The 16,042-nt window shown below is 47.8% G+C and overlaps 1 protein-coding gene and 1 long non-coding RNA gene across 2 annotated transcripts; both read right to left on the reverse strand.

Annotated features, from left to right (window-relative positions):
• Positions 1–1,684: 1,684 nt before the first annotated feature.
• LOC147986328 (uncharacterized) lies at positions 1,685–3,375 on the reverse strand. The gene is made up of 3 exons (XR_015615195.1): positions 3,069–3,375; positions 2,632–2,928; positions 1,685–2,408 (listed from the first exon to the last, which is right to left on the reverse strand). It is a non-coding gene; the product is annotated as an uncharacterized LOC147986328 (long non-coding RNA).
• A 1,137-nt stretch (positions 3,376–4,512) lies between these two features.
• LOC147986329 (uncharacterized) lies at positions 4,513–6,296 on the reverse strand. The gene is made up of 2 exons (XM_087540023.1): positions 5,013–6,296; positions 4,513–4,910 (listed from the first exon to the last, which is right to left on the reverse strand). The coding sequence occupies exons 1-2, from the start codon at positions 5,197–5,199 to the stop codon at positions 4,720–4,722; spliced, it is 378 nt and encodes a 125-aa protein (XP_087396149.1). The 5' UTR covers positions 5,200–6,296; the 3' UTR covers positions 4,513–4,719.
• Positions 6,297–16,042: the final 9,746 nt, after the last annotated feature.

A 16,042-nucleotide genomic window follows, 5' to 3' on the forward strand; every position in this document is an offset into this window, starting at 1 on the left:
ACATGACGAGGAGTCTCGAAATGGTCGACACATAAAGATTGATATATTGGAAGCCTATGTTTGGATATCGAAAGTGTTCCGGGTGAAATCAGGATTTTACCGGAGTACTGGGAGGTTACCGGAACCCCCCGGGAGGTATATGGGCCTTAGTGGAAGAGAGGAGAGGTGGCCAGAGATGGGCCGCGCGCCCCTCCCCCCTTGGTCCGGATAGGACAAGGAGAGGGGGCCGGCCCCCCTTCCTCCTCTCTCTCCTCTCCCCCCCCCTCCGCGAATCCTATTCCAACTAGGAAAGGGGGGAGTCCTACTCCCGGAGGGAGTAGGACTCCTCCTGGCGCGCCCTATGATGGCCGGCCGGCCCCCCTCCCTTGAGCCTTTATATACGGAGGCAGGGGCACCCCCTAGAGACACAAGTTGATCCACGTGATCATATTCTTAGCCGTGTGCGGTGCCCCCTTCCACCATAGTCCTCGATAATATTGTAGCGGTGCTTAGGCGAAGCCCTGCGACAGTAGTACATCAAGATCGTCACCACGCCGTCATGCTGAAGGAACTCTTCCCCGACACTTTGCTGGATCGGAGTCCGGGGATCGTCATCGAGCTGAACGTGTGCTAGAACTCGGAGGTGCCGTAGTTTCGATGCTTGATCGGTCGGGCCGTGAAGACGTACGACTACATCAACCAAGTTAACGCTTCCGTTGTCGATCTACAAGGGTACGTAGATCACACTATCCCCCTCTCGTTGCTATGCATCACCATGATCTTGCGTGTGCGTAGGAAATTTTTTGAAATTACTACGAAACCCAACAGAAACCATCGCTCACTGTACATACGTTTTAGAGGGAAATCACAAGTGCATTTTCTATACAAAACCATTATGTGGTCATCATAATGGAATAGCACTCATGGAGGCAGTTGAACCAAGCTATTTATGCCTAACTATGACTTCATAGTTTTATCGCCTCCATTGCTGTTGTGGTAGCTTTTGCTCTCTTATGTTCCTATTCGTATAACTGAACTTAATGTGAGCTAATTTGTTTTTGTAATCTCATGACTGCATTGAACTTGATGTTGCGCTACTTCTGGGGTGGATTAATTTTTACAATCTCATGATTTTGTTGAACTCAATGATGTTACTCTTCTGGAATGTTTATTCTTTTCCATGAACCAAAAAATCAGTTGTTGACGTTTTAGATGTGCTAAACTTGCTTCCTACTGATGCATCATGCGGTTTGATCTTCCATCGCTTGGCATATCGGTTGGACTGGCACCCTCGCGCCAAGGCGGGTTGCCGATCTAGTCAAACTAGATAATACCCCGCGCGTTGCTGCGGGGATTTTTGGTGTTTCTGAGTAGATAGAAAAGATGACGACAATTTGAATCAATAATATGATGGATTTTATATAGAAGTGATAATAATCAACAAAACAATATATTTCATGTATAGGTGATTCAAGTTAAGTAGGATCTATTTGATTTTGTTTTGGGGTGCTTTTTGGTTAGTGCGACCTTGTAAGATATAATGTCCCAGTTTCTTTCATACTCAACAATGTATCCATGGTGTGTTGAGGCGCGGGCTCGCATTTGGAAGTAAAAAAAGATTGTTTCTTATTTTCCTTGGAGAAAAAAATACTGGTTCTTTTTTGTTCTTCATTATTGCAATTGCATATATCTATTTCTTCGGAGCTTCTCTTTTTCTTTTGAGATCTAGAGTACAAAATTCTACTCACATTGGAGCAGTACATTCAGTTAGCACCAGTGGTCGAAGGCTCTCCAGGACATCAGCAATCTATGTATTTCTTCCGAGCTTCTCTGATTGAAAAAGTGGAAGAACATGCCATATCGTTGTTTGAAGACATAGTGGAATTCAGCAAAGATACATGTCCAGGTTTTCAATCCCGGTAGATGCATATAAAAGGTGAAACCAAAATATATAACAAACAAATTATGTTATAAAAAAGTTTGTTTTCATATGAGAAACGGAGCAGTGCGTCTTTTCATCTTTGTTGCCAATGCCTGATACAAAACACAATTAAGAATAGCAATGAATACTTCATTGTCCCCTGAAGATGTATTGCTAATATCTTCACATCATTAAACATCATGCAATGCAAAAGTTAACTGAAAAAAATTAAGTAAAGAACCAACAGGCTTGTTGCCGCAGAAATCTAAATACGCATGGTCATATTTGCCAGTACGCATCCCTGGTTGCAATTCAGAATAAGCAGTGAGGATCGTGTAATTGCTGCGTAGAGAAGGAATAATATATAAGGAACTAAAGAACGTAGGGAGATAAGACATGAGATAACAAATACGGCAGGAACCAAGTGTTTTTGAGGTTATATGTGGCTTTCTCACCGGTCAAACCCCATTTTCCATGAACGGCAACATCCATCATAATTTCCATACGTCTACAAGAATGGACCAAGTCAATCACGATGTATCTCAAGCAAACAGCTAGGCACGTAAAGAGCATTGTGTGCTAGCCAAGCAAAACAGCCACAACGAAGCAATATACAAGAAGAAAAACATACAAACCACATAATCTCCTATTCCCAGGATGACATGACATGGAAGTGGGAGGGACCAATTAAATGAACATATATTCAGATTTCAGAAGAAGGATATACGTACAGATCAACAGGGTTCTGTAGTCTTTCGTCCTCTGGCTTCGATATGGCCGTTGAAGAACACGGGGAGAGCAATTTCTTCGCTCCTCGTTCAATTACTCTATGAGGAAGCTCGCAATCAGAAGGCATACGATGGAAACACACAATTACACGGTGGCGGCGGTGCCATCGGAGGTAGTGGTGGATCTACCACAGGGGTTAGCAGGTGACCCGGTTGGCGGAAACAGAGTACTCCCCCGCCAGCCCTCAGCCTTAGGGTCGAGTTCGAGCCTCCAAATCACCATGGCGGTCGAGCTCCAACCTGTCAGGTCTGATTTTAAGAGAAGAGAAACATACAAAGAATATGGCCCAGGCCAATATGAGAGGAGGGCGCTTCACCGAGCGCACGAGTCAAGAGAAATCTATCGATCTAATCCCTAGCGCCGGTACTGGCTAACGGACCTTCGCACCGATGCCTCCACTGGATGTCTCATCCTCCGCTGGATGCTCCCTCGTCCGCGACCCCACGGTACTGCTTCTCAGACGCTCAACCTCGACGGCTCCACGATCCGGGCATGGCCAGACATACGGTGGCCTGCTCCTTCACACAGAGCTTGCTGTCGAGATCGAAGGAATGTGGGTTGGTGGAGGAGACCATTAGTCAGAGAAGGCGGGGTGCCGGCGTGCAGATTAATAGAAAGAGATTTGGTGCGGAGAGAAAATGAGGAGACATATCTGCTGATGAAGACGATACGGCCGCAGCGCCACATTCAAGGAGAGGCGTCTTTGGTGGGTCATTTACAGCTGATCCGTCTTAAGTATGGCTGGGCTTTGGCTGGTTATTTAAGTCAGATAATACAACCTACAACGTGGCCATATAGATAGATGATGATTGGAAGAAAAATGCTGATGTGGCACAACTAATGACGTGGATAGGCTGCATGTAAGGAGAAATAGGATAGTGGGGATGAACTATTTAGGTATTATGGATATATACAGAGCGTCTAAGAGTCCCAAATAAGTGGCTACAACTTGGGGGTGTGATTAGCAACAGGTTTTACATTTTAGGAAGGAGAAACTTCATGGTTGAAGGCATATAAATTAAACAGTTCAGATCAAGATTTACTCTTTCTAATTTCAACATCGGCCAAAGTTATCCTGCCTTTATATTATCATAGAAACAAAATCTTCAAGAATAAGGACTATCAACGAGCCTCTGAAGATTTGACAGGTTAAACACAAATTGGCGTATTATGAAACTAAAGTGGGGGAAACGGGAGTCGTACAACATATATTCCTGCATATGCCCATCATTTTCATAGCTTTCTACTACAAAAAAAAATGTAAGCTTAGAATTAGAATTAGTGAAATGAGAAGGTCGAAGCATCTACCTAATCAACTACACCAAGAAGAAATTAAATTCAACGACTACAACAGCGACTAAATCTATAAATGTTAGGTGTAATGAGCTTCAACAGTCAGCAGCACAACGACAGGTGCATATAAGCTATTATTATTGATTGCCTGGAACAAACAGTGCAAGAACCATGGTGATGTAGAAGTCTATTAAGCATTAACGAATCAAATTCAAGACTGGTCGATCCTAATGAAGCTACAAAACAAAAAATCACAGCAGTATCTTCACTCCTTGCTCAATTTCCCCCAACTGAAAACCACTACAAGAACATGGTCGCACTACCGACTAATGCAGGCAGATAATTGAATTGCGTCGATATTAACACAACTAACTGCTGCTTACAATTCTAATGACAAGCTTAAGGGAAGAACATGCTCAGGCAAGTACAGCGGCACATATTTGATCCAAAAGAATAATCAATTTCAAAGTAAACTATCTGGCTTACATGCATTTCTAATGAAAAAGGAAGAGCATATGTGCACTAGTAAGGCAGATATGACATATGACACTCGTTCATGTAGTGAACAATTTCGATCATTACACATCCACACAGGCATTGGATAAAAATGTCAGAACTCTTTCACCATCTTTTACAAACTAAATCCATCAAACTTGATGCACAATATAATTACAGCTCATATGGGTCAATCAAACAGATGGGCAAATAAAAGTCGGAACATAGGCATATACCAAGTTTTAGGATAACTGAGGGAGGCTGACGCCCGACTGCATCTCGATTCCGCTCAGTTCAACACCCATACGTTGCCTCTTGGCCTCCTCCTTGTCAGCGTCGCTGCGGCCGTGGCTCTTTTTGCACTTGCTGGCACCAGCAGAAGAATGCACCTGCACCGTCGCGGCACTGTGCGACTCGACGGGGCTCTTGAAATCTGCACTCACGGGCAATAAGATAAAGAGATTATCAAGATCGTTTGTTCGTATAAGTAACGACCTTTCGGGGGTAAGATCGTGTGTGTATGTAAGCTACGCACTAGTATTGGGATTGCCGCTGCCGCCGCCGCCGCCGACGACGCCGGCGCTGCGGAAGCGGAGACGGTATTCCTCTTCTAGAGCGAAGTTCTCTTTGATCTGACGTTTGGTAGACTCAGACATCAAGGCCCATTCAGCTTCGGGGATGTCCCAGTCGGCCGGAAGTACGAAGCTATCTTCTCCCTCCATTGACGACGGCGGCGGATTCCAGATCGGGGATCAAGAATTGGTGAGGGCTGAGTTGGAGAGTAAACTTGCTCTCTTGATTGATTGATTCCACATACATCAGTCATACAGATATATACTCCATGAAGTGGGCACGCAGGCCCGAGGAAGTTGGTTCAGATCCTATAGTCTAGGATGCGTCATGCGCACTACATACACTATGGGCGTGTTTGGATGTCTGGGTCACATTTGGCTGCATCCCATCTACCATGCTGCCTGAGTGTGGCCTGGCTAGGCTAATGCAATGGTACACTGGGATATGTGTTTGGTTGATTGTGTGTTGCGGGACTGGTCAGACAGAATATGTGTTTGGTAGGTTGTATGAGATGTCACGGGCTGAGTGGGATGTTGTTTGTATACTGGCCATACTATTTGCAGCAAACAGGAAAGCACGTCTCCTTCAGATAAAATTAACAGACAATCTTTGTTTACAAATACAACAACAGACATAGGCAACATGGGCCATGGCAATAGCCGAATGACAAGCCATGTTATATGGCAGAATAACTAAATTCAGTCAAAACTTTTCAGAACAAATCAGAACTTGCAACCACTGTGATTCCTTGATCTTGCGAAGTATGGTTGGAGATCACCACAGTAGGAACGAAGTATGGACACAACGGGTCTGGTTGCTGCTGCCATTCCTTGGTCTTGTGACTACTGCTGCCATGAGATCCAAATCGTGCGGCGAACATCATCACATCATCTTCTCGAACTGCGAGCTCTTGTGTAGGGCACTTCTCCCTGCCGACCAGCATCCCCCACCGCCGCGGGATTGAGACGCGACGAGCCACAGGTCGTCGTGGGATCCACTCGCCGGCGCTCAACGTCGAGGGCACCCATCTCGGGATGGCGGCAGAGTGGAGGAGAAGGAGGCGATGGCGGCGAGGATGAGGAGGAGGCGGCGGCGGTGAGGATGTGGCGGCAGCGGCGGCGAATCTGAGGCCGGGCGAGGGGATGGGAGGAGGAGCGTTGGGCGGAAGCGGGGGAAGAAAATGGGGGAGTTATGGCGAGGGGGTCGTGACCCCCCTGCGTGAAGCTGCACGCGGGATGCGGGGTGGGTGCGGTCATTTTGCACAGCTCGTGCATGCATCGAAGGAACGCCCGCCTGGCTGAGAGGGTACTTTTTGCATCAGTTGGGCCAGGCCCAGATGACCATGCAGTTTACCAAACAAGCTAAAAATTGCATCTGGGATGCCATGCAGGTGCAGCACGAGTGTAAGTGCATCTAGTGCCCTTAGTGATTTTGGTGTATTGAAGACTTATAGATTAAGGGACTAATGCGTTTTAAGTGTACACAGGTCTATAAGTCTATGAGGAGTTTGATATTTACAGAGAAAGTCGACCCCTAAAAATGAAGTTCTTCGACTGAAGACTTTGAATTTCTGAAGACTTTCTGAAGACTTTGAAAGTGAAGAAATTGGTGTGACCTTAAAGACTTGGTATTCATTTGAGGAATATGAAGCGTGAAAACTTTTATTTTCGTAGTTTATTTTCTCTTTCTTGAGTTATAGGAAACACCGTACTGTTAAAGGGGTCGAGGAAATACTAAAGAAAAATTTCCATGTGATGCTCAACTCAAAATCCTACACCTACCAATCCCTTCGAGTGAAGCCATTGGAAATCTCATACAGTTCAGTCATATTCTTCAGTGACAGAGACGGAGTTCTTCTGTTCTCTGAGGAATTTGTTCTGACTGAGGAGTTAGGAATTCGCCAGTGCGGATTGCCTACATAGTGAGGAACATGATAGCCCTGAGGATTTTGCTACTCAAAATTTTGACCATTGTTGTGCTATGCGCCAGCTGTCCCAAAATATCTACCCACCTAACGGTCATATCATTGAAGGGCATTTATGTCTTATCATGTCGGGCTGCTCCCTAGGCTATAAATAGCCTCCCCCTACAACCCCTAGCTGGTTGGCTGCTCTGAGAGAAACTGACACTTGTCATTTGAGAGCATCCCATCCTTCGAGGACTTTGAGCGAAAATCATCAAGTGGGGAAAACCCAAACCCAAACACCTACAAACCCAAAGTGATTGAGTATCACTGAAGAGATTGATCCTGCGTGGATCCGACGCTTGTTACCTTTGAAGACTGTGCTTCTTCCAGACGGTTAGGCGTTAAGGTCTAGAGCATCCAAAAGGAATTGTGAATTGCCGAGTGACCAAGTTTGTGAAGGTTCGGAAGTCATCTGAAGACTTACCACGAGTGATTGGGCGAGGTCTGTGTGACCTTAGCTCAACGAGAATATGGTGAGGACTGTGTGTCCCGGACTGGGTGTCCTCAGATTTAAATACCTAGCCACTCCAACCAGACGTACAACTGAGACAACAGTTGGAACTGGTCTACCAAATCATTGTCTTCACCAAGCTTACTGGTTCTATTTCCTCAACTCTTTCATTTCCTCATAACTGTGTTGAGTGCTTGTTCATATCTGTGCTTGAAGACTTTGACGGAAGACTTTCTCAAATTACTCAGTTCAATTTCTTCAGTCTGTTTGTCTTCATCCTGTGTTATCCTGTGCTTACGTTTTCTGTACTCTGTGCTTGTCTTTATTTCATCATAATTACTATGCTTGTGCTCTGTTATATTTACTTTTGAGTACTTATTCCGCCGCTAGTAGTTCTTCGCTAAGGAATTTCCTCACCTGCAAATTGCTCAGTGAAGAATTCATAAAAATCGCCTATTCACCCCCTCTAGTCGATATAAGGCACTTTCAATTGGTATCAGAGCAAGGTACTCCCTTGTTCTGTGGGATTTTGGTTTAACCGCCTGGAGTTTTAGTTATGTCGGCCGCAGGTATGATCAAGGTCTCTGCTGGGTGTCCTACCTTCGATGGGATGGACTACCCCTACTGGAAGAATAAGATGCGAATGCATCTTGAGGCAATTGATAACGATCTCTGGTATGTTGTGGAAAATGGTGTTCCCTCAGTCACATCTTCTCTGAATGCTGCTGATGTCAAGAGATTTAAGCAACTCGATTCTCAAGCGAAGATTATCATATGTGGCCATCTGAGCAAAGGATAGTATGAAAGAGTGAGTGCTTTGGAAACTGCTAAGCTTATCTGGGATAGGCTGTCCAAAGTAAATGAAGGAGTCTCAACACAGCGTGACTCTCGAGTTGATGTTCTTCGCAATCTCTTCAACCGCTTCAAAAGACTCAAAAATGAAAATGTTCAACAAACCTTCGATCGTCTCACAGACATCTCAAATGAGCTTCAAGCACTTGGTGCCACTGATGTCACCGACCATGAGGTGGTGAAGAAATTGCTGAGATTGCTTGATTCCTCGTTTGATACTCTGGCATTGATGATACAAGAACGTGCTGATTACAAGTCACTTGATCCCGCTGATATCCTTGAGAGGCTAAATACTCATGAGTTCCAGCTTGCTGAAAAGAGAGATCTCTATGGTTCAAGCTATGGCAGATCACATGCACTGAAGGCCAAGGCAGTATCTAAGTTCGAAGATGAAGACTCTGGTAGCAGCCTTGGTGATCCTGAAGAACTAAGCCATGAGCTAGCACTACTCGTGAAGAAATTCCAGAAGTTCTCAAGACGTGGTCGCTTTGGAAGACCCTCAAGGAGCAATGATTCCTCATCCAGTGACTACAAGAAGAGGCTTTGTCACAAATGCAAGAAACCTGGACATTACATTTAAGATTGTCCTCAGTGGGAAAATGAATCAAAGAAGAAGAAATACAAGGATTACAATTCTGATGATGTGAAGTGTCGGTGTCAAAACCGGCGGATCTCGGGTAGGGGGTCCCGAACTGTGCGTCTAGACCGGATGGTAACAGGAGGCAGGGGACACGATGTTTTACCCAGGTTCGGGCCCTCTTGATGGAGGTAAAACCCTACGTCCTGCTTGATTAATATTGATGATATGGATAGTACAAGAGTAGATCTACCACGAGATCAGAGAGGCTAAACCCTAGAAGCTAGCCTATGGTATGATTGTATGTTGTGATTGTTGTCCTATGGACTAAAACCCTTCGGTTTATATAGACACCAAAGAGGGTTAGGGTTACACAAGGTCGGTTACAAAGGAGGAGATATCCATATTAATATTGCCTAGCTTGCCTTCCACGCCAAGTAGAGTCCCATCCGGACACGAGACAAAGTCTTCAATCTTGTATCTTCATAGTCTAACAGTCCGGCCAATGGAGATAGTCCGGTTGCCCGGAGACCCCCTAATCTAGGACTCCCTCAGTAGCCCCTGAACCAGGCTTCAATGACGATGAGTCCGGCGTGCAGTATTGTCTTCGGCATTGCAAGGCGGGTTCCTTCTCCGAATACATCACAGAAGAATTTGAATATGAGGATAGTGTCCGACCCTGCAAAATAAGTTCCACATTCCACCGTAGAGAGAATAATATCTTCGCAGATCTAATTTGCTGGCTTGTTTTGGCAGCATGACGTTATGTCATGGCCCGGTGATTATTCGAACCGTTTCTTTTAACCAGCCCCGCACATAACGCGAGGCAGTTTTTCGACACGTCCTGTCAAAGTAGAGATCATGTCCCCTTATTACAGGATTCTCATCAAAACGGGCGTGGGTAACCCAACCGCGCCATCAATTGCGGCGCTTGGGGGATAAGCGAGTTTTACCAGGCAAGTGGGGACGCTTAGTTTCGTCCGCCCATATAAAGGGATAAGGATTCACCTTTCTATCCACGCCTTCTTCCTCCCTTACCCATCCGTTTTCGCACACTCGAGCTCTAGCGCCCAAGTCCGCACTTCCCACCTCGACCTTCTCCAGTCATGTCCAGAGCGAGAGGAAAGTGGATGGACTCCTCCGTCACGGAGGGAGATATCAAGAAACTAAGGAGAGCCGGATACCTGCCCGATGACATCGCGCACCGGCTCCCAGATGAGGGGCAGCTCATCCCCACCCCCAGGCCCCATGAGAGGGTAGTATTCCTCACCCATTTCCTCCGCGGACTGGGGTTCCCTCTCCATCCCTTTGTCCGGGGGCTCATGTTTTATTACGGCCTGGATTTCCACGATCTGGCCCCGAACTTTATCCTCAACATCTCGGCGTTTATCGTCATGTGCGAGGCCTTCCTCCGCATCAAGCCCCACTTCGGCTTATGGCTGAAGACCTTCAATGTCAAGCCGAAGGTGGTGGGCGGCCGCCAGGCGGAGTGCGGAGGCGCCATGGTGGGCAAGATGCCCAACATAACATGGCTCGAGGGCTCCTTTGTGGAAACCATAAAGGGGTGGCAATCGGGGTGGTTCTATATCACCGAGCCGCGCGACCCTGCATGGGCAGCGGCCGCCGAGTTCCGATCTGGCTTCCCCACGCGGCTCACCTCCTGGAAAGAGAAGGGCCTGTCTTGGGGTAGTTCGAAAGAGCTGACCGGACTCCAAACATGTATTCAAAACATGGTGGACAAGAAGCTCAAGCTTGTCAACATAGTCCAAGTTATGCTCATCCGCCGGATACTCCCGTGCCAACAACGGGAGTTCAACTTGTGGGAGTTCAATCCGGCGCAGCACTGAACTCTGAGCAGGCTCTTCGACACGACTCACAAAGACGCCTGGAGGGCGCTGTTCAAAAGTGACGAGGTCCCTCCCCCTATTACTGAGGATCGCGGATTCAGCGCGAAGCGCCAAGCCAGTGCGGTAAGCTGTTTTACCTTTCACAGGATAATTATTTTTTTATATAGATTTACACCATGCGGGATCTAAACTCCCGTACCTTTGACATGACTGGCAGAAGATGGCCGGACAGATCGACTGTCCGGCTCCTTTGCCCGAAGGCCTCGCAGACGCTCTTCTGCGAAGATGCTGACTCCGGCCCCTTATAAGGTGCCAGAGAAGACCAAGAAGGCCAAGGGAACCCGAAAGAGTTCCCGGCGCCAGGCGTCGTCGGACTCACTGTCCGATGACTCTGAGGCGCTCTCTTCCCCCGAAGACAAGGAGGAGGAGGAAGAAGATGCTCCCCCACCGACTGGGGGAGACAAGAAAAGGAAGGCCGCCCCAACCGGGGAGGCCGGAGGGTCCAAGAAGGGAAGGACTCTCCTTCCAGACAGATCCACCGCCGTCGATGAAGGCGAAGGCGAGTGGTTGCCCAGGGTCAAGCCCCTGGGGAGATCGTAAGTATTCGGATACCAGAGTAACTCCTAGGATTCCTTTGTCGCACTGCTTTCCCTAACGCCGAACGCAATTATCCAGGCCGCCACGAGCCAGTATCGATGTATCATCGGATGGCTCCTTGGGCTTGTCGGACATGGATAGCGATCCAGTCCCGACTGCCACCTCCCCTCATGCTGCCGACGACGCCGAGGTGTTGTCTCAAGAGGCACCGAATCGAGGGGAGACAGTCCTAGAGGCGCCTCAAGGCGACCTTCCGGACTGCGGGAGCCGCGGGGATGGGGCCCCCGAGAGCTCCGAGTTCGGCCCTCAGCCAAACACCGTGCCGGACCCTCCAGCGGTTCCGGGCTCGGGCAGGCGGTCTCCTTCTAAGAGGGGCAAGACGCCTGTGCCGGTGACCTCCGTCCATCCAGAGGCACCGGACAATCTGCTGGAAGCGCTTCGCAGCGCTTCCATCGACGAGGAGCACCACACTATCATGAGTGCGGTGATCCAGAAGGTTTAGTCCGCCAAGAGCGGATTGACTGAAGCCTGTGCCAGCCTTCTATCAGGCTTTGAGGTAAGTGTTTTAAAATGTAGTAGAAATATTACCGCATAGACAGTAGCCCCTAATGCTTTGTTTGGTGTTCACAAAGAAAAGCCGAACAGAGGATCAAATAATATCGCAGGAGTCTAATATAAGTATGTCAATATGCATATGCAGGCTTTGCTGCTGGCGTCCGCCGCACTAACTGCGGAGGTCGCCGTACTAAAGTAGGACCTCGAGGGGTCCAAGAAAGAGCTCGGCCTTGCCAAGAGGTAGCTCGAGGATAACAAGGGTAACTAATACCCCGTCCATAGATATGTATATAAAAAAGGACGCGATTGCAAAATGACAGGATCATTGTATGTTTGCCAGGGGCCACGACCGAGGTAGCGACCCTGAAGCAAGCGTTGGCCAAGGCCGAAGATACATTGTCCAAGGAGCGCACCGAGCGAGAGAAGCACGAGGCTCGGGTGGGCGAGGTGCAGCAAGAGCTCCAGGCTCTTGTGGTGAAGCACGAGGCGTTGGAGCTTGACTCCAAGATGCGGGAGTCTGAGCTTGCCGCGGCCCTCGAGAGTGTAAAAAGTGCCAAGGCCGAGGCCCAAAAGGCCCTCCAAGAGATCGACGCGATGAAGAAGATAGCGACGGGTAAGGCTTTCTATATGCAAAGCAAGCATGTAAAAGTAAATTACCGATTACTTACCCAGATCCGGAGCTCTTCAGGAGCATTCGCAGATTTGCCCTGCAGTGTGTCCGATGCCGCACAATTTTACCAGGCCGAGGACGGAAGCTCGACGGAGAAGCTGTTCTGGTCTCAGTATGCTGAGGCCGAACATCCGGTGCCAATGAGCGACCAGCTGAAGCATATGGTCGAGCTACATAAGGCGGCCGATCAGGCCATGAAGAGCTTTATAGTCCGGTTGTGGCCTGGCGACGCCCTTCCGAACAGCTTCTTTGGCCTGGTGAGGCGGCTCGTGGATGCCTGCCCGCGGCTGGAGGTCGTCAAGCGATCTATCTGCATTGAAGGTGCACGTCAGGCTTTCGCCCGTGTGAAATTGCAGTGGGTCAAGCTAGACGCCGTGAAGCTGATCAAGGAGGGGCCGCCAGAGGGCAAGGAGCACCGCCACCCCGAGATGTACTACGAGGGTGTTCTGCCGGGCGCCCGTCTCATCGCGGACGAGTGTTCGAAAGATGTAATATTTGAATGAGACTTGCTCGTTTTATCCTGTATGTATGAAAACTTGTTTCATATGCGCTATGCAACGCTTGTTGGAATTTAAAATATTACCTTCTGTTTGGCTGTTTATCCAATCTGAGAGATGGCTAGTCCTCGGCTTCTGCCCCCATGCCACGAGTGCTAGGGTGTTCGGGATAAACCTTAGCACTCTTGTTCCCATGTTTGGGTCCTTCGAGGGAGGTGCTCAGCACAACGAACAAGGCAACCAGACTAATAATGCTTTATCACTCTCACTTAGCCATAGAATTCTATAATTTTAAATTTCGGCGAAGCCCCTGGTATTCGGAAGGCCGAATTCAGGGCGCGATACATGCCTGTAAGCCGGACAGGGCCGGCCCCTCGCCCTAAGCGGCATAAGTCTTTAGGGACTCAAAAAACCTCGCCGAACAGCGACCAGTCTCTCGCCTTATCATGACAGTCAGTTTTAGCTTTCTCTACTGAGGTGCTCAGCCCGGCAGAACTGGGGCACAATCGCAGTAGTTCTCCTAGCGCTACCTTAGCCGATAGAGCGGAATGTAAGGTACCAAAACATAGGAGCCGGGCAAACCCAACATTTGACCAAAGACATGATTCGGAGCTGATGCATATAATGCTATAAGTTCGGGGTGTCGCACTTGTGAAAGTGTTCGGACTTTTCACACCGCATTGTGGGGTACGTAAGCCCCTGGTGTATTGGTCGTACCAGAGTGTACGATTGCAAGGCGTCATTAATGAACACACACACACACACACACACACATATATATATATATAACAAGAATGCAATAATAGTCGTAATGTCATGCATTGTTTATTGAAAAATTGCGTTAAAGCGGAGTGATACAGATAGTGCGATAAGCTAAGAGTAGGACTATGTCCCTTCCAAGGGCAAGCTGAGGAATGATATGAAATTGAATATTTCGCTCGTTACTATAATCAACCTGGGAATTCCGTGGTATAACGTAGCTGTCTGCCTCCTTGGTTGCTGCATCATGTGTTCGGCAATAGTGCTGCCGGACAATGTTCCAGAGATTAAGGTCCTGAAAGAAAAAGAAAAATAACCAAATGGGAAGCCCCTAGTGCGGTTTAGGCCGCGTTTTGGGGCGTGCCGCAGTTGTCCCCCCTCCCCACCTATGCCCATGGTATTTTTAATGCGTAATTATGTACGCGCGACACGAATATCGCTATTGGGCTGGGATTGGGTGGATGCCGTATTGCTACGCGAGCTCAGATCATGCCAGGAGGTCTATTTGCCGATTGCACCGAGCACGCTTAAAGGTGTCCGGGCTTTGAAACGCCGAACTGGTTGATTGCCTTGAGAGGCTGCTTTGCACTTCTGCTGCGAGGGCTGCGGTGTGCTCCTCTGTTCGGAGAGAGCGCTCTGTGTTTCCATTGACTGTAATAACTCCCCGAGGTCCTGGCATCTTGAGCTTGAGGTATGCATAATGTGGTACCGCATTGAATCTAGCAAATGCGGTTCGCCCGAGCAGCGCGTGATAACCACTGCGGAACGGGACTATATCGAAGATTAACTCTTTGCTTCGGAAGTTATCCGGGGATCCGAAGACCACTTCCAGTGTAATTGAGCCTGTGCAATGGGCCTCTATGCCTGGAATGACGCCCTTAAAGGTCGTTTTTGTGGGTTTGATCCTTGAGGGGTCTATACCCATTTTGCGCACTGTGTCCTGATAAAGCAGGTTCAGGCTGCTGCCGCCGTCCATAAGGACTCGAGTGAGGTGAAATTCGTTGATGATTGGGTCTAGGACCAGTGCGGCGAATCCGCCATGACGGATACTAGTGGGGTGGTCCCTGCGATCGAAGGTGATCGGACAGGAGGACCAAGGGTTGAACTTTGGGGCGACTGGCTCCAACGCATATACGTCCCTGAGCGCATGCTTCCGCTCCCTCTTGGGGATGTGGGTTGCGAATATCATGTTCACCGTCCGCACTTGCGGGGGAAACCTCTTCTTGAAGGAAATATGCCCTAGAGGCAATAATAAAGTTATTATTTATTTCCTTATAATCATGATAAATGTTTATTATTCATGCTAGAATTGTATTAACCGGAAACATAATACATGTGTGAATACATAGACAAACAAAGTGTCACTAGTATGCCTCTACTAGACTAGCTCGTTAATCAAAGATGGTTATGTTTCCTAACCATGAACAATGAGTTGTTATTTGATTAACGAGGTCACATCATTAGTTGAATGATCTGATTGACATGACCCATTCCATTAGCTTAGCACCCGATCGTTTAGTATGTTGCTACTGCTTTCTTCATAACTTATACATGTTCCTATGACTATGAGATTATGCAACTCCCGTTTGCCGGAGGAACACTTTGGGTGCTACCAAATGTCACAACGTAACTGGGTGATTATAAAGGAGCATTACAGGTGTCTCCAAAGGTAGATGTTGGGTTGGCGTATTTCGAGATTAGGATTTGTCACTCCGATTGTCGGAGAGGTATCTCTGGGCCCTCTCGGTAATACACATCACATAAGCCTTGCAAGCATTACAACTAATATGTTAGTTGTGAGATGATGTATTACGGAACGAGTAAAGAGACTTGCCGGTAACGAGATTGAACTAGGTATTGGATACCGACGATCGAATCTCGGGTAAGTAACATACCGATGACAAAGGGAACAACGTATGTTGTTATGCGGTCTGACCGATAAAGATCTTCGTAGAATATGTAGGAGCCAATATGGGCATCTAGGTCCCGCTATTGGTTATTGACCGGAGACGTATCTCGGTCATGTCTACATTGTTCTCGAACCCATAGGGTCCGCACGCTTAAGGTTACGATGACAGTTACATTATGAGTTTATGCATTTTGATGTACCGAAGGTTGTTCGGAGTCCCGGATGTGATCACGGACATGACGAGGAGTCTCGAAATGGTCGAGACGTAAAGATTGATATATTGGAAGCCTATGTTTGGACATCGGAAGTGTT

This window comes from Triticum urartu, chromosome 2A (genome assembly GCF_056163025.1).
Source record: "Triticum urartu cultivar PI428250 chromosome 2A, HENAU_Tu73, whole genome shotgun sequence".
Lineage (NCBI taxonomy): Eukaryota > Viridiplantae > Streptophyta > Magnoliopsida > Poales > Poaceae > Triticum > Triticum urartu.